General features: G+C 39.6%; 1 protein-coding gene across 8 annotated transcripts in view; it reads left to right on the top strand.

The window, feature by feature from the left end:
• Window positions 1-251: 251 nt before the first annotated feature.
• The window catches only part of CRLS1 (cardiolipin synthase 1), a 31,116-nt gene continuing 5,122 nt past the window's right edge, over window positions 252-26,245 (top strand). Inside the window, exons 1-5 of one of the 8 annotated variants that reach the window (XM_032142093.2) lie at window positions 252-263; window positions 3,916-4,053; window positions 9,720-9,849; window positions 25,214-25,299; window positions 25,933-26,001. In XM_032142093.2, the coding sequence (XP_031997984.1) occupies window positions 3,943-4,053; window positions 9,720-9,849; window positions 25,214-25,299; window positions 25,933-26,001 (396 nt within the window). In that variant the 5' untranslated portion in view covers window positions 252-263; window positions 3,916-3,942. The other 7 variants (XM_032142092.2, XM_032142096.2, XM_032142094.2 and 4 more) reach the window with 7 other exon arrangements.

Genomic DNA, 26,245 nt, shown 5'->3' with positions numbered 1-26,245 from the left:
GGCCTGAGGTGGCTCCTGCCCCCTCGCGGCTATGTTGGCTGCGCGGTCATCCTACCTTGTTCGTTTCTCCCCTTCCCCCCCAACGGGCCTTGGCTCCCGGCTGCGGGTCAAGACAGGAGAGCGCCGCGTACCCGCTGCTTCCCAAAACCCACTGAGCCCGACGCGCGCGCCTCCGCTGTGCCAGGGGCGCCGGGAAGCCCGACGGCGACGGTGTCGTAAAAGCGTCGCGAAGGCGTCCGCCCTTGGCGGCTTTTGCCACCTGTGTAAGTGGAGTGTGCCGGGGTGTGAAAAGTAGTATGGAGGCAGCGGTGGCCCAGTTTGTGTGTGTTTGCCGGGTCTCCATGGAGAAGGGGCTCGCCAGTGTCCCAGGCTGCTGAGCTCTCGCCGCCCGAGTTCCCGCGGCGCGGCCGCAGGGCCATGCTAGCCTTGCGCTTGGCGCGCGGCTCGTGGGGGGCCCTTCGCGGCGCCGCTTGGGCACCCGGGACGCGGCCGAGTAAAGGGCGCGCCTGCTGGGCCCTGCTGCCGCCAGTGCCCTGCTGCTTGGGCTGCCTGGCCGAACGTTGGAGGCCGCGTCCAGCCGCGCTTAGCTTGCGGCTGCCCGGGATCGGCCAGCGGAACCACTGCTCGGGCGCGGGGAAGGCGGCCCCCAGGCCAGCGGCCGGAGCGGGCGCTGCTGCCGAAGCCCCGGGCGGCCAGTGGGGCCCGGCGAGCACCCCCAGCCTGGTACGTACCGATGAGGCGGCAGCGGGCCGGCCCTGGGCTGGGGTCGCCGCCCCTGCACTGGAGTAACATGCTCTGGGTGGTGCAGCTCGGACGCTTCCGTTTCCTAACTTTTAGATTCTTCCCTGAAAAGAAGTTACTGGCAGGTCATTCGGTTGGTATGAATTTCAGGGTCACCAGCGGGGTCCACCTACGGTCTCTGTGGTCAAGTTAGAAATCCTCTCATCCCCCTTCTATCTGCACCCGTTGCTGGAAGGGCCGCCTCTGCATATTGCATTGGTAAAGGTAGCCTTCGCTTGTCTTACTAAAAGCCTATTTTTAATTCTTTGGAAGTGAATCCCCAGTGTTTAGGGCAAGTCTTTGGAATATTTAGAAAGGTATACAGGCCCTTCTGTTTGCTTGTGCAAGTTTCGTTCACCATCATTTGACCTTTGTTAACCTTACACATTATAGGATGAAGGCTAATTAAATAATTTAGGTCGTAATTAAAAGATCTTTTAACCTTTAATTATAGAAAAAGATTTAAACTATTCTCGAGGTAACGGAGGGAAGTACTTGTCCACTTACCTGTTGATATGCTGCCCAGACAGAAGACACCCGAGCATGAGTGTGGGAGATCTTTTGATGTCATGTTAGCAAGACTCATGCAATTATTACATCTTCAATTGTTATGTCTTCAGTGGCCCCTGTACTGCTTTCATCAGTTGTACAGCATGGGTTGAGGTGGCCAGATCCTGGCAGGGGTCTCAACTCCACTAATAGCTAAAGCACGTTGGGGTTTGAATGCTGGATAGTTTGAAGTTGCCATATCCTGACTGAAGTCCTTTCCAGAACAGCAGTAGTTGGTCGAGTATGCCACAGGTTATCTGGTTGAGTAATCTGAGATTAGCTCTCCTAATGTTAACTTTGAAACTTTTACGGATTTAATTATTACAAATTAATGAGACACCTTAACCGAAATATTCTATGTGGAGCTAAAAAGAACTCCCTTCACTGTTCCAGCAACATTCAGTTGTTTGTTAATTCGCCAAATGAAGTGATGTTTCTGTTTACAGCTTTGTCTTTAATTTTGCCCTGTGGATAATTTCTGAAGTTAATTTGGGGCCCTTTTTTCTGATCTTTTGCTTAATGCTTTTTTGCAACCATGTGCAACCTTCTCCCCTCCCACTCTTCCCTTTGAGTTGCTGTAACCTTTGATCAGTATTTGACTTATTTTCTACCATAGTATGGTCAACAGACTTATCTTTTTTCTCTGGACTCTGAAACACTCTGATATTTGAACTTGAATTTGGAATGTATTCCAAGAATGTTTTCATTGTATAATGTGGATTACTTTCAGTAAAAGATCTCAGAGTAGAGGTTTGTATTGCTTCTTGTTTTGTGATTGCTCTTCGGATAATTTGAAGTTTTTCTATAGCTTTCAATGACAGTATTCTGCCACCTGACCCCAGCAATAACTATTTAATTATACCGCCAAGCTGAGGTGCTTTCTTGCTGGGTTTCTTTTATAAATACAGACATAGTGTCTTTAGAGAATACTTTTTTTTTTTACAAGATAGTTCATAGAATTTTAAAAGAATCTTCAGAAATGGACTTTGCCACCTTTTTTACAACCAAAATTAAGATTCAGGCAAGTTGGCTAGTACTGATTAAGAAGAAGGTTAAAAGGGATTCTAGAGAAGAGAAAGTCCCATGGGGTAGAATTGGCAGTCTTGACACAGCGGAGAAAAAAAATCTAGGCTTCAGGGAAAGGCGTTTTCTTCTTGTTATTTCTGTACCCTGTTGTGCAAGGTGTCTTAGCTCCGCTGGGCCAAGGCTTTTCAAAGCTGAAATACCCTCTCATGAGTCAGATTCTGTTTGGCAAGAAGGGGATGTTCTTCAGACAGCTGCCAAAGAGCTCTTTTGTTAGTGCCAACTTCAAACAGCTTGGCTCCAAATGAGGTGTCTAGGAATCGCAAAGCCCCCAGATGGGAACTGTGAAAGCCCTTGGTTTTTAGTTGAGGATCTTAACATTTCCATGACTGTTTTGAACAAATTTACACAATTTCTCGATTTCCAAATATCACAATCCCTATTCCTATCTCCATTTTCTTCTAGCAGTTCTCTGACTTCGTGATGAGGTTATAGAATTAAATCTGTTTTCGTTCTCTTCATTTGTACCTCCATACACTCTATATAGCATTTAGCATTCTTTAGATATGTGTAAGGGAGTGAGGGAGATTCTTCGCGGTAAATATTCCAAGCTGAATGCCTGGAGTTGATAATTTGGCCTTTTTTCCTGACACTTTTACTTGTAAGTAGACACTGTTTGTCTATTTACAAGATCTTCCTGAAGTTTCACCTTTAAAAGCAGACTGTTGAAAGTCCTGAGTTCTTACAATGAAGTTATATGTTAAAGGCTTAGCTTATATGGCAGATAATACATGTGTTCTGTCTTCCCTCTCTTAAGAAAACCTATAATAGGCCGGGTGCGATGGCTCACGCCTGTAATCCTAGCACATTGGGAGGCCGAGGTGGCGGATCACGAGGTCAGGAGTTTGAGACCAGCCTGGCCAACACAGTGAAACCCTGTCTCTACTAAAAATACAAAAATTAGCTGGGCGTGGTGGCGGGCACCTGTAATCCCAGCTACTTGGGAGGCTGAGGCAGAAGAATCACTTGAACCCGGGAGGTGGAGGTTGCAAGTGAGCCGAGATCGTGCCACTGCACTACAGCCTGGGCAACAGAACTAGACTCCGTATCAAAAAAAAAAAAAAAAAAAAAAGAAAAGGAAACCTATAATATGTAAGACACCTTACTCTGTGTTTGGGTACATGATACATCTTCATCTTTTGTATTCTTTTTTTTTCTTTTTTTAATTAAAAAAAATTGAGATGGGATTCTCTCCATGTTTCCCAGGCTGGTCTCTAATTCCTGGGCTTAAGGGATCCTCCTGCCTCAGCCTCCTGAAGTGCAGGGATTATAGGCGTGAGCCATCATGCCCAGCCATCTTCTGTATTCTTGAAAGAAGATTTTAGGGAGATATCTGTAAAAAGAACAGAATGGATTTTAAAATTCAATGTAATGTACTAAATTGAAAGTTTATGTAGCTTCTGACTGAAGTTGATGAAGTATATTTTTCTAATGTATGTGTATAGTTATTCAAAGTATGAATTCACAGTATTTTATTTAAATTTTGTTGTCTTTGTGTTTCAGTATGAAAACCCATGGACAATCCCAAATATGTTGTCAATGACGAGAATTGGCTTGGCCCCAGTTCTGGGCTATTTGATTATTGAAGAAGATTTTAATATTGCACTAGGAGTTTTTGCTTTAGCTGGACTAACAGATTTGGTAAGTTGTAAATGCACTCCCAGTTTGTTCTCCTTCCAAATCCTGGTCTGTACTACTAAACCGAAATAGCATAGCCTTAGCCTGCTTTTCTTTGGGAGGAAATCCTCAAGATGAATTTGATGTAGTACTTTTTGTGAGGACTTTGTCTTTAGCATCTATATGGGATTTTTTTTTCATATGATTTCAGGGAGGAAGTGAAGGTTGTAGGGAAGTAAAGGAGGGGATACTTTGTCCTCTTGGTTTTTGAGAGTGGAAGAAACACCCTTAGAAATTTCCAAAGAGCTGAGTGCTTGCTTTAGGGATAGAAATAAAGGAGAGGAGATCTGAGATGACTTTTCTATGTGTTGTGATAAAGAGGAATACTCTCATCTGCAAAAAAAAGTTGGTTTTCCTAGTGGAGAGGGAAACTAGACCAGTTGTTAGGACCCAGGGAACTGGGATGTGACCAGGAGCATGTAGAAGTCATAGCTTTGCTCAGGTTTCATGCTAGCGGGAGGCTGTAGGTACACCCACAGATTTATTTTCTGATCTCTGCTCTACACCCCTCTGACTGCCCTGCAGAATACTCTGCTCTGGGCTGACAATTGAACGTCCTTCCTTCTTCTCCTCCCTCAGCAGATGGACAAAGAAGAGGAGCTCTCCTTGATACTACATTGTTAGTTTTGATAGAGGAGAGGAGGATTTATTCAGATGATCTCAAATTAGAACTGGAAAATAATTTTATAACCGAAGGCTACATTAAATAGGCTTTTGTGGACTGGCTAGCTGTCATCACGTATGACATTATTTGTATTACCAACTTTATTTCATGAAAGTTTCGAAATGCCTTATAAAACTGGCTGGACACAGTGGCTTACACTTGTAATTCCAGCGCTTTGAGAGGTCAGGAGTTTGAGACCAACCTGCACAACATAGCAAGAGCCTATCTCTACAAAATTTAAAAATTACCTGGGCATGGTGGCACACGCCTGCAGTCCTAGGTACTCAGGAGGCTGAGGCAGGAGGATTGCTTGAGCTGAGGAGTTCAAGGCTGCAGTGAGCTATGATCGTACCACTGTACTCTAGCCTGGGTGACAGAGCAAGACCTTGTCTCTTAAAAAAAAAAAAAAAAGGAAAAACTTCATGCTGTATAAAAACATAGTTGAGGGAAGTGTGGAAAAGATGGAGGAATAATTTTAAACCAGGGCAGAGTTAGCAGGAGAAATAGATACATTATATTCTTGTACAAGGTTGGTCTGAGATCTATATGAGCATCTAGACAGGCAGTGCTTTGGTACCACTTCAAACGAATTTATGTTTGAAAAGCTTTGCTCAATATTTATTGAGAATCAAGAGAAACTAATTTTATATTAATAAAAGTTGTATGCCATCTTTCTTTGTAACATCAGCTGTTCTGTTTGAGGTTTATAGAAACAAAATTCCACCTGCCTAGTAGCAGTAGCATTGGTGGGCAACATAGAGTTAACTGAAGATTTTGGAGTGCAGACAAAAGAGAGCATTTGCATTGTTACATGGCATTTCCAAACCTGCTTCAAACATAGCCTCCAAAATTGGCTTTACGTCTCTTTTTCCAGAGTTTAGCGTCTACTAATATTTGTCACTACCTCTCCCCATTCTCACAATCTTTCTCCTTTTCTTTTGTCCCTGCTTTTTTTTTTGGAGACAGGAGACACTCTGTCGCCTAGGCTGGAGTGCAGTGACATGATGTCGGCTCACTGCAGCCTCTGCCTCTTGGGTTCCAGCAGTTCTCCTGCCTCAGCCTCCCAGGTAGCTGGGATTACAGGCACGCACTACCATGCCTGGCTAATTTTTGTATTTTTAGTAGAGATGGGGTTTCACCATGTTGGCCAGGCTGGTCTCGAGCTCCTGACCTCAGGTGATCCACCCACCTTGGCCTCCCTCGGCCTGGGATTACAGGCGTGAGCCACTGCACCTGGCCTGTCCCTTCTTTTATCCCAAAGCCTGCACTCGTTGTTAATATTATCTCCAAGTCTGTCAAAGGCCATTATACTGATAACAGTTTTTTTTTTTAACATAAGAGACAAGATCTTTTTCAGTTACTGTAGTCTCCTTATCTGCTACGTTTTTTTTTTTTTTATTTTAAGCTGCCACATGAGATTGCAGTATTCATTGAATGTTAGAGAGGCCCCATTAACATTTTTCTAAATATATAAGATGATGTTTGTGGAAACCTAAGTTAACTGGTGCCACATTTCACATTTGTTCCATGGTAATTTTAGTGCCTTTCGACTGGCCACTGGGAAGTGGCTGGACTCATCAGTTTAAGCCGGGGAATGACAAAGTCTGATTGCGTTGTATGTGGAAAATGGATTATAGACAGATAAGAGTGGAAGCTGAGTAACTGGTTAGGGGCTGGCCGTGATCCATGGCAGCAGTGGTGGGAGCTTAGACTGGGGTTGGAGTTTGGAGTTGGAGAGAAGTATGTGGGTTTGAGATATATTTTAAAGACAGAGGTAATATGTTGATGGATTAGATATGGAGTGAGAGTAGGAAGAGTCAAATATGAATACTAGGGTCTTACTTTAAAAAAAAAAATTCTCTTCTAAAACCAGGTTCATGGAAATGACATTTTTTTTGTGATGGGCAACACTTGAGTAGGGCAGAGTTTAAGGGAGAATACTAAGAATTCTGTTGCCTATCCACATAGAAGTATCAATTGGGCAGTTTAGTAGTTTGGAGTTGGAGGAAGTCATCGTTACAGAGAGAGAAATTTGGGAGCTGTCAGATATAGATGGTTGGATCTGGGTAAAATCATCCAGGCTGAGGTAACAGAAATGAAGGGTCAGAGAAATGAGCAACAAGTAGAGCACCAGAGAAGAAGCCAGTCAGGAACCCTGGGAAGGAATAGCTGGTGAGGAAGGAAGAAAATTAGGCAACGAGATTTCCCAGAAAGTGGAGAAAGTGCTTCAGTTGTGTCGAGGTCAACTACTCTAAAAAGGTGGAATTCCTTGGTGGCCTTTATGAGCCTCACCTCTGGAGGGGTGGGGACAATTGGAGTGGGTCGATGAACACATGTGAGATGCTAATGACATTGGACGTTCCTTTGAAGCAGTTTTGCTTTGTAGGGGAATAGAGAAATAGGATCACAGAAGGATCTTTTAAAACGATATATACTGGGGAATTATATCTATATCTATATATAGATAGATATAAAATCCTATATGTAAAAATATATATGCTGGAGTATATGTATATACTGGGGAATTTTTGTTTGGCCTTTTTTTTTTTTTGAGATAAATCTCGTATTGCCCAGGTTGGCCTTGAACTCCTGGCTTGAAATGATCCTCCCACTTCAGCCTTCCAAGTAGCTGGGACTATAGGTGTGCCACTGTGCCCAGTGAATTTTTGTTGTTAGTTAACTGATTAATTAAATGATCAGGTAGAGAGATTAAATGAAAGGGAGAGATGGATGATGCAAGGGGAGATGTGGAAGAAGGGAGGCAGGTCACAGAAGGTGAGAGGGCATGGGAACGGATGAAGGAAGGCAGAGAGAATGAATGGATGCAAGTAGGTGGGCGATTTGATGATGGGAATATGAGGATGGGCTGACTACGTTTTTCTTTTTTCTTAAGGAAAATATAGACATGACCATGAGCGAGAGGGATGGAGTTAGGTCTGAGGTGAGAGCAGAGACAGTGTGAAAGAGACAGTGTGAAAAGAGAGGGTAAATATGGTAAACAAGTGTGAGATTGCTAGGCAGTATTGGGTGCCCATGGGAGATTTGTGGTCACCAGTTTGAAGTGAGACCAGTCTTCCCATTTGTGTGTTTTACTTAAGCACTGTTCAGCTCTTAGGTGCAGGCCCAGCGTACATGGAGAGTTGTTTTTAAGCAGTGTTGAAGGAGAGTGGAGTGAAGGGGAGTTACAGATGTTTGTAAAGGAATGATGTTGATGACCTTGGAATCTAGTGTGGGTTAGAGGAATAGTGCAGATGAGAGGGTGATGATGGCGAAAAAGCGAAAGGTTAAGTTCCCTGAGGTCAGAAACTGAACTAAACCTAATTTTCCAAGGTCCCAGCTCCCCAGTCTAGGTACTTTTCTGTTTGTATGCTTAAGAAGGAAATTGATTTTTTCAGTTGCAGTAGTAATAGCTAGTAACTACTTTTTTTGAGGATTTACTAAGTGCTGAGTGCTGAACAAGTATTAATCACATTGTGTGCTGAAGACAACCACCCCTTTGAGGTAGGTAATTTATCTCTGTTACAGATGAGGAAACTAAGGCTTAGTCAGGCCAAATAACTTATCCAAGATCACACAGCTAGTAAGTGGCAGAGCCAGGACTTGAACAGCTTCTGTTCTGCTACAAAGACCACATTTTTTTTTTTTTTACCACGGTCCGGGACTAGTGCTGTCTCCTCTAACTCATTGGAGTACTTGAGATATGGACAACTTACTTGTTCTTTAAAATGAACCATGATTAATTGCGTCTAAATTAATCTTTTTTCCCCTTAGAAATAGTATTAGAGAACTCAAACATTCGTTGAAACTTGAAGTTAAATGAGTAAAAGCCAGGAAGGGATTTGGACAAACCAGAAAATATCTGCCTTGTTTAATGTGAATAGACAATACTTGGTTTCAGTCCATTTTGTGGCCCCAGAGTGGCCAGACCGCTCCCTTCTCAAGTTAGGATGGAGACCTGGGTTTTTATGGGAAGAATTTTTTTTTTTTTGAGACGGAGTCTCGCTCTGTCACCCAGGCTGGAGTGCAGTGGTGCCATCTCGGCTCACTGCAAGCTCCGCCTCCCGGGTTCACGCCATTCTCCTGCCTCAGCCTCTCCGAGTAGCTGGGACTACAGGCGCCCGCCACCACCCCCAGCTAATTTTTTGTATGTTTAGTAGAGACGGGGTTTCACCGTGGTCTCGATCTCCTGACCTCGTGATCCGCCCGCCTCGGCCTCCCAAAGTGCTGGGATTACAAGCGTGAGCCACCGCGCCCGGCTTTATGGGAAGAATTGAATACTTAAATGTTGATAACTAATTACAGTTTTTAAAAACTCTGATAGGTCAAACAGAACCAGCTTGCAGGCCCCATTTGGCCCGCTAGCAACTAGATGTGATTTATGCTTTAAATAGTTTATTTTTAATCACAATGATATAAAAATAAATAATTTAAGTATCAGAATTTTAACTAGGCCAGGTAGAGAGGATTGAGTTTTCTACTCAAATGTAGGTAATGCAGATACAGTGAGAATATGGAATAAACAGTGGTATTGAGCAAAATGAGTTGAAAAACAGAAAAATGGTAAGTTTTAACAGCGTTGGATTATATTATCCTAGTCCAGGCTCTGCCATTCATGCTTTGAGTTTTCTTTGGGTTCTTTGTAGCTCTAAATACATCACTAACTGTATCTCTAAATGTGTGTTTGGGTTCATCCCACAAAGGGGCCTTGTGAAAATACTGAGAAATAACCAGAAGGCCTTGAGGGGGAAAGAAAATAAATGTGCATTTATTTTAAGACCAGTTGCTAATTTAAAAGCGAAATGTATACCAGCGAAAGAGTGAGAATGTTTGGGGGTAAGAAACAGAAGAGATTTTGTTAACATTTTATGAGAGTATAATTGTTATTCTGGTATATCTTAAGCTTCAGAATATCTACTCTGTTCCTGTTATGACATTTATATATATAAAAAAAAACTTCTATTTTCAGTTGGATGGATTTATTGCTCGAAACTGGGCCAATCAAAAATCAGCTTTGGGAAGTGCTCTTGATCCACTTGCTGATAAAATACTTATCAGTATCTTATATGTTAGCTTGACCTATGCAGATCTTATTCCAGGTAAGAACGCGTCATGCGTACTTTTGAATAGCACAGGGAAGAATGACATTAGTCAGCTTAGGATTTCTCTTGAGAGACAAATGATTTTTGTTCCAAAAATATAGTTTTCAACTTTAAACTGTTTCCCTAATTTTAAACTGTTGAACTGTTTTGTCAAACTACTTGTGGATTTTAGAATTTATGTCCTTGTTTTACTAGTAAAATCAGTTGCTTTCCTAGTAAGATTGTTTAAAATTAAAATCGAACAAATATTTCACAGTGCCAATTCATATTACTCTGAAATTTTTTGGTGATACATTATATATTTTTAGTGCCTAGCTTTTTGAAAGCAATTTAGTTTTCCTACGTTTATTATCTTTATTAATATCGTTTAATCATAAGTGAGAACTCTGAAATCCTGAAGATGTCTATAAAATTTCACATTATGGAGACCCTATTATGCAATTTTTAAATCATACATATAGTTTGTACATTATATGAATACTTTTTCTGATAAGATTTCATTATTTTTTTGCTTTGTATTTTGCATGTGCTTTTCTGATTGTTCAATTTCTTCTTCAGTTGTATTTCTCAGCTTTTCTCCCTCAGACCAAGTTAAACTGTTTTTTTCCCAAGAGCTAGGAATCATATCTGATCACACTGGGACTTCCCTTCACTGTCAGTCTAAGAGTTTGCATTTTTGAGGTTTAGGAAAAGGAAAAAAAAAGGAAGAAAGAAAGAAATTGTATCTGAGAACAAAGAAGCTGCCACATGGTCCCTCGGTATCATGTTATTATTGACACTTGGTAGAAGTATAGTGGCGTTTCAGTCTAGTCTCCTCCAACTAGAAATTATTTTTCTTTCTTATTTTTAGTCTTCTAAGTTCTCATACCAAAATAAAAAATAAATTGGACTAATGTTTACTTTTATGTGCTTCTTTGAAAGTTAGAATTGAGGTGTGTATGTGATTGGGGAATGGCGGTGTGTGGCGGGGGCGGGGGGTGTGCGTGTGAGTTTTCTTGCCTAGGCTGGTCTCGAACTTCTGGGCTCAAGCGATCCTCCCACCTTGGCCTCCCAAAGCGATGGGATTACAGGCTTGAATCACCTTGCTTGGCCCCTCCCATTTTTTCAAAGTTACATTGTATTTTGATGTAGTATTTTACAAAGGTTGGCCAGTCATTTTGCTATTGAACATAGAAATTGTTTCCAGGTTTTTTGGAATTATGGGTAATGTTGCTGTTAGTTTTACTTATATGATTGGTGTAGGTTGCTTTCCAAGCTGAGACTTCCCTTTATTGGCAGTCTTAGAGTTTCCATTTTCTTTCTTCAGTGTTGAGTCTGTTTTTCCAGGCTCCCGTGTCTTCCTTTGCATTAAGTTACTCCTTTTCTCCAGTTGTTTTCTGTAGAAGGATGGAGTGTGGCAGCCAGATTTTTAGAGGTCTTAGACATCTCAGTGTCTCTATTTTGTCTTCCATACATGATTGACAGTTGAAGTAGGCATTACTTTTTTTTGTCTTTTATCTTTTTTTTTTCTTTTTGAGACAGGGTCTCACTCTGTGACCCAGACTGGAGTGCAGTGGCGCAATCTTTGCTCATTGCAGCCTTAACCTCCCAGCTCAAGCAGTCCTCAGGCGTCAGCCTCCCAAGAACCTACCACCATGTGCACCATCACGCCTGGCTAATATTTGTACTTTTTGTAGAAATAGAGTTTTACCACGTTGCCTAGGCTGGAGACATAATTTTTAAATTGCAGATGATTTTAATTCAGAATTGTGAAGACCCTCTTCCATAGACTTGGAGATTTCAACTTGCTATGGAGCAGTCTCTTATTCAGATACCTTTTCCTTTACATGTGATTGTGTTTTGTATTGGAAAGCTTTTAGGATTTTAAGAAAATGTGATTCCTAATTGATACTTTCTTTAAAAAGTTATCTCTCTTAATTCATTTTCTAATACTTATATGGCTACCCAGTTATCCCAGCACTTTTTATAGAAAAATTTGTATTTTTCAGACTCAGTGCAAGGTAATTTCTAAGTTGTTTTCTTCCCCATGATTTGTCTGTCTTTGCATCAGTGGCATTCTTCTTATTGCTTTGCTAAAAGTCTTGCTATCCAGTAGAGCGAGTCCTTCCACTTTGGACATTCTTAGCCCTTTCCATTTATTTCCATTTGTTATAAATTTTAGAATCAACTTTTCTGAGAATCAGCAATTTTCCAGAGAAAAATCTGTTCGGATTTTGATTGGGATTGCAATGAACTTATGATCTGTTTGGAGGAATTTGCGTCTTTACAATTTTAAGTCTTCCAGTCCAGTATCTACTCTGTTGAGGTCTGCTTTAATATCTCTCAAAGTTTCATAGTTCTCTCCAGAAAGATAATAAACACTTTTGTTAGACTTATTCCTAAGTACATGATAGTTCTTGGTGCTTTTATAAATGGTAGCTTTTAAATTTCATTTTCTGGCCGGGCACAATGGCTTACCCCTGTAATCACAGCACTTTGGGGGGCTGAGGTGGGCGGATCACTTGAGATCAGGAGTTCAAGAGTAGCCTGGCCAACATGGCGAAACTCTGTCTACTAAAAATACAAAAATTAGCCATATGTGGTGGCACGTGCCTGTAATCCCAGCTACTCAGGAGGCTGAGGCACGAGAATGTCTTGAACTTAGGAGGTAGAGGTTGCAATGAGCCGAGATTATACCACTGCACTCCAGCCCAAGTGATGGAATGAGACTCTGTCCTCAAAAAAAAAAAAAAAAAAAAAGAAAAAATTTTATTTTCTAATAACTCCATGTTGATATGAAAAAATCAGTAGTATTTCTAATGTTGATTGTTGTGTGTAGCGAAACTTGCTAACTCGTATTCTAACAATATACGTGTAAATTCGCTTGGATTTTTTACACGTTCATTTATGTCTTGTATGTAATTAATGGCAATGTATTTCTTCTTTTCCAGTCCTTTTACCTTTTGTTTCTTTTACTTGCCTTACGCACTGAGTTGTACAGTGTTGGCAAGGAGTGGTGTCAATGTCTTATTCCCAATCTCATGGAAAAGCCTTTAGTGTTTCACTATTAAAGATGATGTTTGCTGTTGGTTTTTGTAAGTATCCTTTTTCAAGTTAAGAAGTTCACTTCTGTTGGAAGTTTAAGAGTTTTTCTCACAACTGAGTACTGAATTTTTGTGTGTGTTTTGTGGAGATGCGGTTTTGCTATGTTGCTCATGCTGATCTTGAACTCTTGACCTCCCAAAGTTCTGGGATTATAGGCATAATCCACCACCCCTGGCCTGGATGTTAAATTTTATCAAACTCCTTTTGTGTATTACTATGCTCATATCATTTTTCCCTTTAGCTGTTCATGTGTGGTGAATTACACATATTAATGCAATATTAGTTCTAATGTTAAAACAAGCTGCAATTCCTGGTATAAATCCAACATTGCCATGATATATTATGAAGAGATTGCTGGATTTGGCTTGCTAATATTTTGTGGAAGATTTCAAATTTTAATTCATGAGATTGGCTTGGAATTCTTCATATATTCTTGTTAGGTTTTCATATTAAATTTATAACTAGCCTCATAAAACGAACTGAGGACTTTTTTTTTCTTCCATTCTTGGAAGATGTTTGATTATGAATATTTCTACTTAAATGTTTGGTAGAATTTGTTAAAGCCATTGAGGCCTGGAGTTTTCTTTAGGGCAGAGTTTTAAAATAGGTAATTTATTTTCTTAATTGTTAACGGGATGATTCAGGTTTAAAGTACATCTTTTTTTTTTTTTTTTTTTAAACCTTCAACCAACTCACTCCATATTACATCTTTTGACCAGTTTTTAAGTTGTGATGTTTTTCTAGGAATTTGTCCATTTGATCTACATTATAAAAAATTTATCATACGGTATTTATGGTATTCTCATTAACTTTATTTATTTATTTACTTACTACTCCTTGTGGAGCGGGGCTACCCCATAGGCAGTGTGCCCAGAATAGCTCTCATTAACCTTTTGATGTCTGTAGGATATGTAGTAATGTCCTTCTTTTCCTCTTGATTATTTTTTGTCCCTTTTTTTTTTTTTTTCATCTTTTTTGCCAGAGATTTGTCAGTTTTATGAATCTTTTCAAAGAACCAGCTTTGGGTTTTGTCAGGCCTCTCTGATCTGTTGTTTACTGCTTCATTAAATCCTGCTATTCTATTTTTCTCTTCTTCAGGTTTTGTTTGCTGTTCTTTTTCTAAATTCTTTTTTTGAGTGCAGTGGCATGATCTCAGCTCACTGCAACCTCTGCCTCCTGGGTTCATGCAGTTCTCCTGCCTCAGCCACCTGAGTAGCTAGGATTATAGGCGTGTGCCACCATACTTGGCTAGTTTTTTTGTATTTTTAGTAGAGATGGGGTTTCACCATGTTGGCCAGGGTGGCCTCAAACTCCTGACCTCAGGTGATCCTGAAGTGATCCTGACCTCAGGTGCCTCTGCCTCTCAAAGTGCTGGGATTACAGGTGTGAGCCACCATGCCTGGCTCTAAATTCTTTAGATCAATTCTGTCTAGAAATAAAATGGAGATTCTTATGTAATTAAAAATTTTTAGTTGCTTTTTTTAAAAAAGAAAACATGAAAATTGATATATTTTATGTAATCCAGTATATCAAAAATATTGTCATTTTAACATGTAATCAATAAATTAATGAGAATTTTTTTCCTATACAGCTTCAAAGTCTAGTGTATATTTTGAGCGGTGCAGCTGTATGTGGATACCTAACTTGTTTTTCAGCTTTTCTTTTCTAAAGATTGCATAAAAGACTGTATATGTTCCTCTAAGTATCACTTTCATTGCATCTCCTATGTTGGTTTTAGTGTGTCATTGTCCAGTATACAATATTTTCCTATTTCCATTATTATTCTTTCATTGACCTGTTAAGTTAAAAATAAATATATCTTAATTTGTTGCCATTTTTGTGGGGATTTTTTTAGTTATCTTTTTGTTACAATTTCAGTCATAATAACCCCGTGTTCAGAGAACATGCTCTGTGATTTCAGCCTTTCAGCCCACTACTATCAGATTTTATAAATATTCCATGAATACTTGAAATGAATTGAAATGAATGTATATTCTACAGTTCTTGGGTATGATGTTCTTCATAGGTCTATTAGATCAAGTTTTTAATCCTGCTTTTTAAGTCTTCTGTTTCTTCACTGAATGTTCTTTTGCTTTTGGTTTGTTCGGCAGTTAGAGTTTCCTACTGTGTGTCTAGTTCTCTAGTATTTGTCTCTGTAGTTGTGATTTTGTTTTGTATCTTTTTTTTTTTTTTTTTTTTTTGAGACGGAGTCTCACTCTGTCTCCCAGGCTGGAGTCCAATTGCACCTTCTCGGCTCACTGCAGCCTCCGCCACCTGGGTCCAAGCCATTCTCCTGCCTACTGACTAGCTGGAATTACAGGTGTGTGCCACCATGCCCTGCTAATTTTTGTATTTTTAGTAGAGACGGGGTTTCACCATGTTGGCCAGGCTGGTCTTGAACCCCAGACCTCAAGTGATCTGCCCGCCTCAGCCTCCCAAAGTGCTGAGGTTACGGGTGTGAGCCTCTGCACCCGGCCTGCTTTGTATGTCTTGAAGTTATGTTGTTAAAGTGAATATGAATTAGAATTGTTATGTCTTCTTGGTGAATTGAATGTTTTGTTATGAAGTGACCCTCTATAGCTCTAGTAATGATTTTTAACTTAAAATATATTTTGTGGGCTCTTAAGCTCTACTGGCTTGCTTTTGATAGTGTTTGCATGATAAATGTTTTACCTTCTACATTTCTGCATCTCTTTAGGTATCACTTGTAAATAACATATATTTATGTAAATATATATGTAAATAACATATTTTAAATAAAACCCAGTTTGTCTTAACCCATATAGTCTTTTAACAGAAGCATTTAACCCATTAATATTTATTGTGATTGATAGATGTGTCATTCAGTCTTTTATTTTACTTGAAGTATTTTATTTGGCACATATGTTTTGTCCTTTTTAGTATTTTTAAATTATATTTTCTTTCACTCTACTAGTTTGAAAGTTTTACACAGTTTCCATTCAGTTTTCCTCCAAATTAAAACATTTATCTTTATAAAAATATGATCTTAATAATTCTGTACTCATTCTGGGCATGGGAGGCACCTTAGAATTCTTGAATTCCAATTATTTCTCTCAGCTTAGGTTACTGTTGTCATACTTTTATATATTTCTTAAACTCACAGATATTGTTTATACAATGTTCATTTAAATTTATCTTCATATTTATTACTTTTTGCTAGTCTGTCTTGTTTGATGTATTTCAGACCTCCCATCTGAGATCATTTTCCTTTTGTCTGAAGTATGTTCTTTTGGAATTCTTTTTAATGTAGGTGTACTGGTAAATTCTTTTTCTCTGAAAATGTTTTTATTTTGCCTTTGTTCTTGAAGAATATTTTTGTTATGTATAGAATTCCAGATTGGTATTAGTTTTTCTTAGCGTGTTTAAGGTATTGCTCAGTTGTCTTCTTCCATTGTTGATAGTAAGAAATCAGCTGTTAATCCATTGCTTTTTTTTTTTTTTTTTCAAGACAGGGTCTTGCTCTCTCCCCCAGGCTGGAGTGCAGTGGTATGATCTCGGCTCACTGCATTCTCTGCCTCCTGGGCTCAAGCAGTCCTCCTACCTCAGCCTTCTGAGTAGGTGGCACTACAGGTGTGTGCCACCATGCCCATCTCATTTTTATATGGTTTTTAGAGATGGAGTTTTCGCCTGTTGCCCAAGCTGGTCTTGAACTTTTGAGCTCAAGAAATCCACCCACCTTGGCCTTCCAAAGCACTCTGATTACAGGCAAGAGCCACTGCACCCGGCCGTATTGCTTTTTTTGAAGGCAATTTTGCTTTCTTGTGGCTATTTTTAAGATTTTCTTTGTCTTTTGTTTTTCTCATTTTCACAATAATATTTCTTGTTACAAGTTTCTTTTTTATTCTGCTTGGAATTTATTGGACTTTTCAATCTGTGGATTATATCGTGAAGTCAGTGCTAGAAAATTCTCAGCCACAGTCTCTTTAAATGTTGTTGTTGTGTATTCTTTTTTTCTTTTGGGGCTACGGTATACCTGTGTTAGACGTTCTCCCCGTATCCATTACATCTCAGTGGGTTTTTTCTGTGTTAGCTCATTTCATCTTTTTGAGCTCCATTCTGGCTGTACTAATGGGTTTACTATTTTTCATTTCATTACTGTCTCTGTAGCTGTACCAAATCTTTTTAATCTTACTTCTATTGTATTCTCTAACTATAGAACTTCTATTTTATTCTTTTTTGGACTTGCTAAGTCATCTTTTATGGTTTTTAGTTCCGTGCTGAAGTTGTCAATATTGACTTTTATCCCCTTGAACATGCTAAGCTTAGTTGTTTTATAGACTCTGATGATTCAAAAATCTTACATCTTTTGGTAGTCTCTTTCATTTGTTCACTGTTTCTGTTGATTCTTACTCATGGTATTTTAATTGTTTGTTATTTTTTTCTGTTTAGATACATTCTTTGAAAAATAATTTGGAGGAATATTTGATTCTTATGAACAAGGCATTACTCACCAGAGAAGATTTTTTTGTTCTACCAGGTGTCTAGGAATGCTAACAGTCTGGGACCACCAGGTGATGAGACATTCCTGGGAGTCCTGTTTTACTTTGGCCCGTCTTTTCTCCCAACCCTGTGGGAATAGTCTTTCAGATCCTAGCTGCAAGTTAGGAGGTGGTTTATCAGAGCCCAACCTCGAGGGCTCTGGGCTTTAGCTACTGTCACCCCATCATAACTGAGCTTCATGGATTAATTCTCTTCTTATCTTTCAGATTTTCATTTAAAAATCTTTGTCTTTTTTTTTTTTCTTCTGAAAGATTCCCCCAACATTACCATTCCCCCCTTCTGTTGACATTTTTTGGCTCTCATTTTGAATTTTTGAATTTTCAAGAGCTCATGTTCTTTATCTTCATTAAAAAAAAAAGTTCTTATATCGTGGATGAATGTCATTCAGGATATCTATAAATACATGCGCATACCTCATTTTTATTGCATTTCACTTTATTGTAGTTTGCAAAGTGACATTTTTTACAAATTCAAGGTTTGGCAACCCTATGTCCACAAGTCTGTCAGCACCATTTTTCTAACATATGTGCTCATTTTGCCTCTCTGTCACATTTTTTTTTTTTTTTTCCTGAGATAGGGTCTCGCTCTGTCACCCAGGCTGGAATGCAGTGGTGTAATTATGCCTCACTGTGGCCTTGACCTCTTGGGCTCAAGGGATCCTCTTGCCTCCACTTCTTGAGTAGCTGAGACTACAGATGTACACCACCACACACCCAGCTAAGTTTTAAATTTTTTTATAGCGATGGGGTCTGCCTATGTTGCCCAAGCTGCTCTTGAACTCCTGGGCTTAAGTGATCCTCCCACTTCAGCCTTTCAGAGTGCTGGGATTACAGGCATGAGCCGCAGCACCTGGTCTCTGTCACGTTGTAATAATTCTGCCAATATTCCAGACTTTGTCATTATTAAATCTGTTATGGTGATCTGTGATCAGCAAACTCTGATGTTACTGTCTAATTGCTTTGGGATGCAGTGAACCCGTCAGAGTCATCCATGAGGGTTGGAATCAACTTCTTCCAAAATCCTATTAATCAAGAGTGAACTTAATTAATGTTGTGTATGTTCTGACTGCTCCACCAATCTGTGGGTCCCCTATCACTCTCCCTCTCCTCAGGCGTCCCTATTCCCTGAGACACAATAATATTGAAATTAGACCAATTAATAACCCTGCAATGTGAAAGGAAGAAGTTACATGTCTCTCACTTTAAATCAAAAGCTAGAAATTATTAAGCTTAGTGAGGAGGGCATTTCGAAAGCTGAGAGAGGCTGAAAGCTAGGCCTGTTGTGTCAAATAGCTAGCCAAGTTGTGAATGCATAGGAAAAATTCTTGAAGGAAATTAAAATTGTTACTCCAGTGAACACACAAATGTTAAGTAAGCAAAACAGCCTTATTGCTTATGGAAAGAAAGTCTGAATAGAAGATCAAGTCAGCCAAAACATTCCTTTAAGCCAAAGCCTAATCTATAATAGATGAATGCCCTAAGTCTCTTCCATGCTGTGAAGGCACAGAGAGGTGAAGAAGTTGTATAAGAAAAGTTGGAAGCTAGCCAACCTTGCTTTGTGCAGTTTAAGGAAAAAAGCCGTCTCCATAACATGGAAGTGCAAGGTGAAGCAGCAGGCACTAGTGGGGAAGCTGCAGCAAGTTATCCAGAAAATCTAGCTAATGATAAGGGTGGCTACACTAAACAACAGATTTTCAATGGAGACAAAACACCCTTCTATTGGAAGAAGATGCCCTCTAAAGCTTTCATAGCTAGAGAGAGGTCAGTGCATGGGCTTGAAAGAACAGGCTGATTCTCTTGCTAGAGGCCAATGAAGCCAATGAGTTTAAGTTTCAACATAATGCTTAAGGGTCCTGAAAATTGTAGGGCCCTTAAGCATTATGCTAAATCTACTCTGCCTGTGCTCTAGAAATGGAATAGCAAAGCATGAATGACAGCACATCTGTTTACAACATGAGGTACTGAATATTTTAAGCCTACATTGAGACAGACCTACTGCTCAGAAAAAAAAGATTCCTTTAAAAATGTTACTGCTCGTCGACAACACATCTGGTCACTCAAGAGCTCTGATGAAGATACACAAGAAAATTAATGTTGTTTTCATACCTACTAACACATCCATTCTTCAGTCCTTGTCATTTTGACTTTCAAGTCTTACTATTTAAGAAATACATTCCCCAAGGCTATGGGTTACATAGATAGTGATTCCTCTGATGGATCTGGGCAAAGTAAATTGAAAACCTTCTAGAAAGGATTCACCATTCTAGATGCCATTAAGAATATTGGTGATTCATGGGAGAAAGTCAAAATATCACCATTAACTGGATTTTTGGAAGAAGTTGATTCCAACCCACATGGATGATTTGAGGGGTTCAAGACTAGTGGAGGAAGTCACTGCAGATGTGGTAGAAATAGCAAGATAGCTAGAATTAGAAGTGGAGCCTGAGGATGTGAGTGAATTGCTGCAATCTCCTGATAAAAATTACCTGAGTTGCTTCTTAAAGAGGTTTCTAGAGATGAAATATACTCCTGGTGAAGATGTTGTGAACACTGTTGAAATGACAACAGAGGATTTAAAATATTACACAGACTTAGTGGATAAGGCCGCTGAGGGGCTTGAGAGAATTAACTTCAATTTTGAAGGAAGTTCTTCGGTGGGTAAAATGCTATCAAATAGCATTGCATGGTACAGAGAAATCTTTTGTGAAAGGCAGAGTCAATTTATGTGGCAAACTTGATTGTTGTCTTATTTTAAGAAATTGCCACAGCCACCCCAGCCTTCAGCAACCACCACTCTGATCAGTCAGCAGCTGTCAACATTGAGGTAAGAGCCTCTACTAGCAAAAAGATTATGACTCATTAAAGACTCAGATGATTGTTAGCATGTGGTGCGTGTGTTTGTGTGTGTATATATATATATTTAGACAGTGCTACTGCCGACACAAAATGGATTATAGTGTAGACATAACTTTCATATGCACTGGGAAGCTGAAAAATTCATGCAACTCACTTTACTGCAGTATTAGCTTTGTTGCGGTGGTCTGGAACAGAGCCATCAGTATCTCTGAGGTATGCTTGTATTTATTTATTTAAAAACCTCTATATTGGGTCTGTTTCCTTCAGATTCTATTTTTTGTTTGTTTTGGCCTCTCTTTTGTGATGGAGACTTTATTGAAATGTATGGTTATCCTTGGCTGCTAACTTGTATTTGAATGAGGCATGAAAGGGGTGCAGGGCCTGAATTCTCAGTATCTTTAAGCCTATTCTGTAGATCCCAGCTCTCCATCTGCTGCTTGGGAAGTATAAATGCCTTCCCACCAGGGTTTTGGGAGCTAAGCTGTGGGAGGAGGCTGGGATCTCAGTGTTCGGTATGTAGACCTTTGCTTGATCCCTACTGTACTCCAGTGCCCCTTGGTTCAGAGAGTAACATGTGGAGTGTGGTAACTTTTCCTGCAAAGGGCCAGATAGTAACTATTTCCTGCTTTGTGGGTAATGTGATCTCTGTCACAACCACTCAGCTTTGCTATTGTAGTGTGAAAGCAGCCATAGAAAATATATAGGTGAGTGAATGTGAATGTATTCCAATAAAATTTTACTTATAGACACTGGAAATTGAAGATTTTTTCTTTTTTTTTGTGAGACGGAGTTTCTGTCTGTCGCCTAGGCTGGTGTGCAATGGCGCTATCTCGGCACACTGCAACCCCCGCCTCCTGGGTTCAAGTGATTCTCCTGCTTCAGCCTCCCGAGTAGCTGGGATTACAGCCACCCACCACCATGCCTGCCTAACTTTTTGTATTTTTAGTAGAGACAGGGTTTTACCATGTTGACCAGGCTGGTCTCGAACTCCTGACCTCAGGTGATCCACCTGCCTCGGCCTCCCAAAGTGTTGGGATTACAGGCGTGGGCCACCATGCCTGGTTTTTTGTTTGTTTTTGTTTTTTGTTTGTTTGTTTTTTAGACAGGGTCTCACACTGTCACCTAGGCTGGAATGCAGTGGCACAGTCTTGGCTCACTGCAACCTCTGCCTCCCAATAACTTTCAAGAAGTGATTCTCGTGCTTCAGCCTCCTGAGTAGCTGGGATTACAGGCATGCACCACCACGCCCAGCTAATTTTTGTATTTTTAGTAAAGATGGGGTTTTGCCATGTTGGCCAGGCTGGTCTCGAACTCTTGGCCTCAAGTGATCTGCCTGCCTCAGCCTCCCAAAGTGCTGGGATTACAGGCATGAGCCACCCCGCCCAGCCTGGAAATTGAATTTCATAGCATTTTCATGTGTCTTGAAATACTGGTCTTCTGACTTTTTTTCCCCCAATCATTAAAAAATGTAAATATCACTCTTAGCCACAGGGAGCCACAGCCCTAGCAGTAAGGTGTTAGGGAAGGCTTGGGGCGGGGATCTAACTGCTCTTTGTATGGACTTCCTGAGTTTCTCTTGTGGAGTTGCTTCTTGTGGGAATGCCCTTCTAAAGGACTTAGGTTTCGGCTCTTCCCACCTTATTACTAATAAGCCTGGTTAAAACTTTGAAATCTTTCTCCTCTACTCATTCTCTTTGTGTTTTTATATGCTTTCATTTCTTTACTGTCATTTTCGGAGAGTTTTGGAAAGCAGAATGATGCATATATGCAGTCTTGCATGTTCCTACTTTTATGCTGCATTTTTTAAAAGTCACATCTACCTTCATTTTAATAGCTTTGTTTCTCTAAGAGTAAGAAATATCTTCTGCAGGATTGGAGATCAAGAAATTTTTTTGCTTTCTTCCTTCGCTAGACTAATAAATCATTCTGCTATTCTTTTTGGTCTTTTTATGGGAGGGGGAGAAGGATGAAAACAAATTCTTTGGCTTATATGTTGATTAGAGAGTGGAAGGCAAATCCAAGTTAATTTCTACTTAGATTTATGTCCACTGAACTTAGATCTGTGTGTATTTGTTCTGCCACATTTTTGTATTTTTGTTTCTGGTTTACCATATGGCAAATTCTTATTTCCGGTTTAAGTCAATTTCTAGACTATTCTGTTAAGTTTACCGTTTTCCGTGTAAAAACCTGTGGTGTTGCTGTTAACCATTTTTAATATGTAAACGATTTTATGAACTATTTCCCTTTAATGCTAATAAAACTTGTCCGTGATGTCTGGCTTTGTGGGCTTTATGATCTCTGTTACAGCTACTCAGCTCTGCTGTTGTAGTGTGAAAGCAGCCACAGAAAATATTTAAATTAGTGAGTATGAAAGTGTTCTAATAAAATTTTACTTACAGACACTGGAAATATCGTTGCAAATATTACACATGTTTCAGAGTCAGCAAGTAGGGAGAAAAACCTGGAGGAATCCTTGACACATTTTACACTGTCCTACCCGTCACTTTCTTACTCTAGTAGGCAAAATGAAAGCTGCTTTAACTCTAGAAGAGAAGAGGAGGCCAAGAGAGAAAGCTAGGAAGTTGCATAACATTTTTTAACCACAGTAGGAGCCCATATCCTTCAGTTGGCTGCGGCCTTGGAGACCACCTGGTACAGAAATATTCTAGCCTTGCTGTGCATAGGAGTCACCCAGAGGAGAGCTTTCATCTGGGCTTTTACTGAGCTCTCTCAATGTGACTTTTGGATGGGCAGTCAGTTTGGGGAACCCTTGATTTTTTTTTTTTTAATAGCTCTTTCCCCTACCAGATGGTTACAGATGGTAAACTGAGTCCAGAGATGCTAATTGTTATGTCACACTGTTGAGCTGGAACCTAACGTGCTGCCCCATAGTCTGAATTCCATAGGCCTACATTCCTGGTTAAATGCAGTCTTGCATGTTCTTCCATGCATGCTGTACATAGATTTTAATTTGCATGGATTTGCTGCCTTTTTTTTTTTTAAGACAGAGTTTCGCTCTTGTTGCCCAGGCTGGAGTGCAATGGCACGATCTTGGCTTGCTGCAGCCTCCACCTCCTGGGTTCAAGTGATTCTCCTGCCTCAGCCTCCTGAGTAGCTGGGATTACAGGCATGCCACCACACCTGGCTAATTTTGTATTTTTAGTAGAGATGGGGTTTCTCCATGTTGGTCAGGCTGGTCTTGGAACTCCTGACCTCAGGTGATCTGCCTGCCTCAGCCTCCCAAGGTGCTGGGATTACAGACATGAGCCACCACGCAGGTTTGCTGCATTTTAAAAGTGTGATTGTTGTTAGATCTTGCCAGCTAATGATTGCGACAGAAAAGTTTGTTTTACTGGTACAAAAATGTTCCTAAAAATTATGACTTACTCTTTTCATGCTTGGCTCATATAGCCATATCTTGTTTGCTCCAAATGCCGTGACTTGAGTGGATAAGCATTTTTTCTTTGGAATTGTATTATCCATCAAGGACTAGGCCAAGGATCAACATGTATGTCATAGCTATAACCAGCAGAGATTTAAATTTTAAATCTGTAATTAGAGATTTTCTTCAAATTGAAGAGCCAATTGAATGTCAAAACTGGAGAGGACCATAAGTACAGCCTCCAATAATTCATAAAAGATTTGTTTGAAAGTATTTTGGAAGAGATGTTCATGATCCTTTTTATTTTTATCTTTATTTATTTGAAATAGTTTGAATAGTGTTTGAACCGAGTGTTTGAACTCAGGTTTTTTTTCCCCCCTTTTTAAAAATAATTTTTTTTCTTATAAAAGATATGTTCACAGTTAAAAACTTTCTGTAGTGCAGAAGGATATAAAGTGAAGCAAGTTCTCTGCCATCTCATTCCCATTCAGTAAGGAATTAGGGGTTCCTTGGGTATTTATTTTTAAATATCCTTCTATTGGCTATGGCTCTGGGAACATGGTGTAAAATCTGAGGGGTGATGACAAAACTGTTGACAAGTTGCATTCATTGAATGGGCAAGGAGAAAAACAGCAATCCCTGGGAAGGAACTGGCTGGATAAGTATAAAATATTTCATGCTGGTCACAGTGGCTCATGCATGTAATCCCAGCATTTTGGGAGGCTGAGGCAGGCAGATCGCTTGAGCTCAGGAGTTTTAGACCAGCCGGGACAACATGGTGAAATCCCTTCTCTACAAAAATAGAAAAATTAGGCATGGTGGCATGCATCTGTGTTCCCAGCTACTTGGGAGGGTGAAGTGGGAGGATTGCATTGAGCCCAGGAGGTCAAGGCTGCAGTGAGCCGTTACAGTGCCACTGCACTCCAGCCTGGGCAACAAAGCAAGGCTCTGTCTCAAAAAAAAAAAAAATTCTGTTTCTCTACTAGTTGCACATAACAGCAAATTTTACTCTTCAGAGAATAGTCTAAAATGAAGAACAAGCAATCAAAGCTCCTGAGATTCCAGAAGAGTTTGAGGACTCCCACATCCTTCTCCACCTCTTTATAATCTCTTTCCGTGTAATTCTGAGTATGGTGATCTTTTTTCAAATGTACAGAGCTTAGAAGTAGCAAAGGAGGAGATAGCGCTGAATAGAGCTGATGCTGATAACTGCGGACTAATAGCTTAAAAACATGCAAGAAGAAAACACAAACAGATGAGATCAGCATACTGAAAGGCAGATACAGACTTCAAAGCCATAGTCTGTACTTCACTTTGTTTTGAGGGCGGGTTAAAGAAGAATATAAAAATCAGTAGTTTGCTACAGGGGACCCTAAACCATCGATAGGTGTTCATTATAAAATTTCTATTTGTGAAAACAGCAGTTTGTGGTAAGGCTGAATGACATGTTATTGTATTCATAATGCATATTAGTACTCTTCAGAATCCCAGTTAAAATTATTTTATGTTTGATTTTCAGTTCCACTTACTTACATGATCATTTCGAGAGATGTAATGTTGATTGCTGCTGTTTTTTATGTCAGATACCGAACTCTTCCAACACCAGTGAGTTTGTTTCCAAAAAGTATTCTTTTAGCATTATGTATGATTTAAGGAAAAAGCAAAAAGACATTTTTTTAAGTCAACCTCTTTTCAATTGATGGCACGTGAAACCCAGACCAGCCAGCCCCTATCCCTAGAAGCAAATTCTTTAAAGGTGTTTCATATAGGTCCAAGCCATATTGTCTAATTTAACCTCTACCATGGATAATCTAGAATTGGTTTTAAAAATCACAGTTGTATGAAAATGGGATGGTTTGTTTGCATATTTATTCATGGGCTCTATAAATATTTGAACACATACGCGTAGCATATTAACCTCTTTTGGCTCCCAATCTACTGAAAATAGAGCAGTATTTTGTTCATTTTATTTTTTAATTCAAAAAAGAAAATAGTGAATAAGGGAATTCTGAGTTTAGTAAAATTTTATAAAGCAAACTTTATGATAGGTATTGTGTTCGACTTTTCAGCAATTGAAAAATCTGTAAATTTTTAAAAATCAGTTTTCAGTATATATTGAATGTATGATTTATAAAATTATGTTGTTACCTAAGTATAATAACAAAATGTCTATTTTAAATAAAAATGTCTATTTTAAACAATAAGTTAATTACTTTATCTTTTTTGGTTCTCTGCCAGCGAACACTTGCCAAGTATTTCAATCCTTGCTATGCCACTGCTAGGTTAAAACCAACATTCATCAGCAAGGTAAGAGAATGCAATGTTCTTTGAAGTTATTCCTTTGTAAATTTTTATTATATGGGATAGAAACCTCAGTCAAGAACAGCTGAAAATGAGACAAATTTAAATGCATTGAGTGTAGAGGCCAGAGAGTGTTTATTACACGGGATAGAAACCTCAGTCAAGAACAGCTGAAAATGAGGCAAATTTAAATGCATTGAGTATAGAGGCCAGAGAGTGTTTATTACACGGGATAGAAACCTCAGTCAAG

The sequence above is a fragment of the Hylobates moloch genome, unplaced genomic scaffold, assembly GCF_009828535.3.
Source record: "Hylobates moloch isolate HMO894 unplaced genomic scaffold, HMol_V3 SCAFFOLD_21, whole genome shotgun sequence".
NCBI lineage: Eukaryota > Metazoa > Chordata > Mammalia > Primates > Hylobatidae > Hylobates > Hylobates moloch.
Note: the sequence above shows the minus strand (reverse complement) of the source record. Positions and strands in the feature narration are given on the sequence as shown.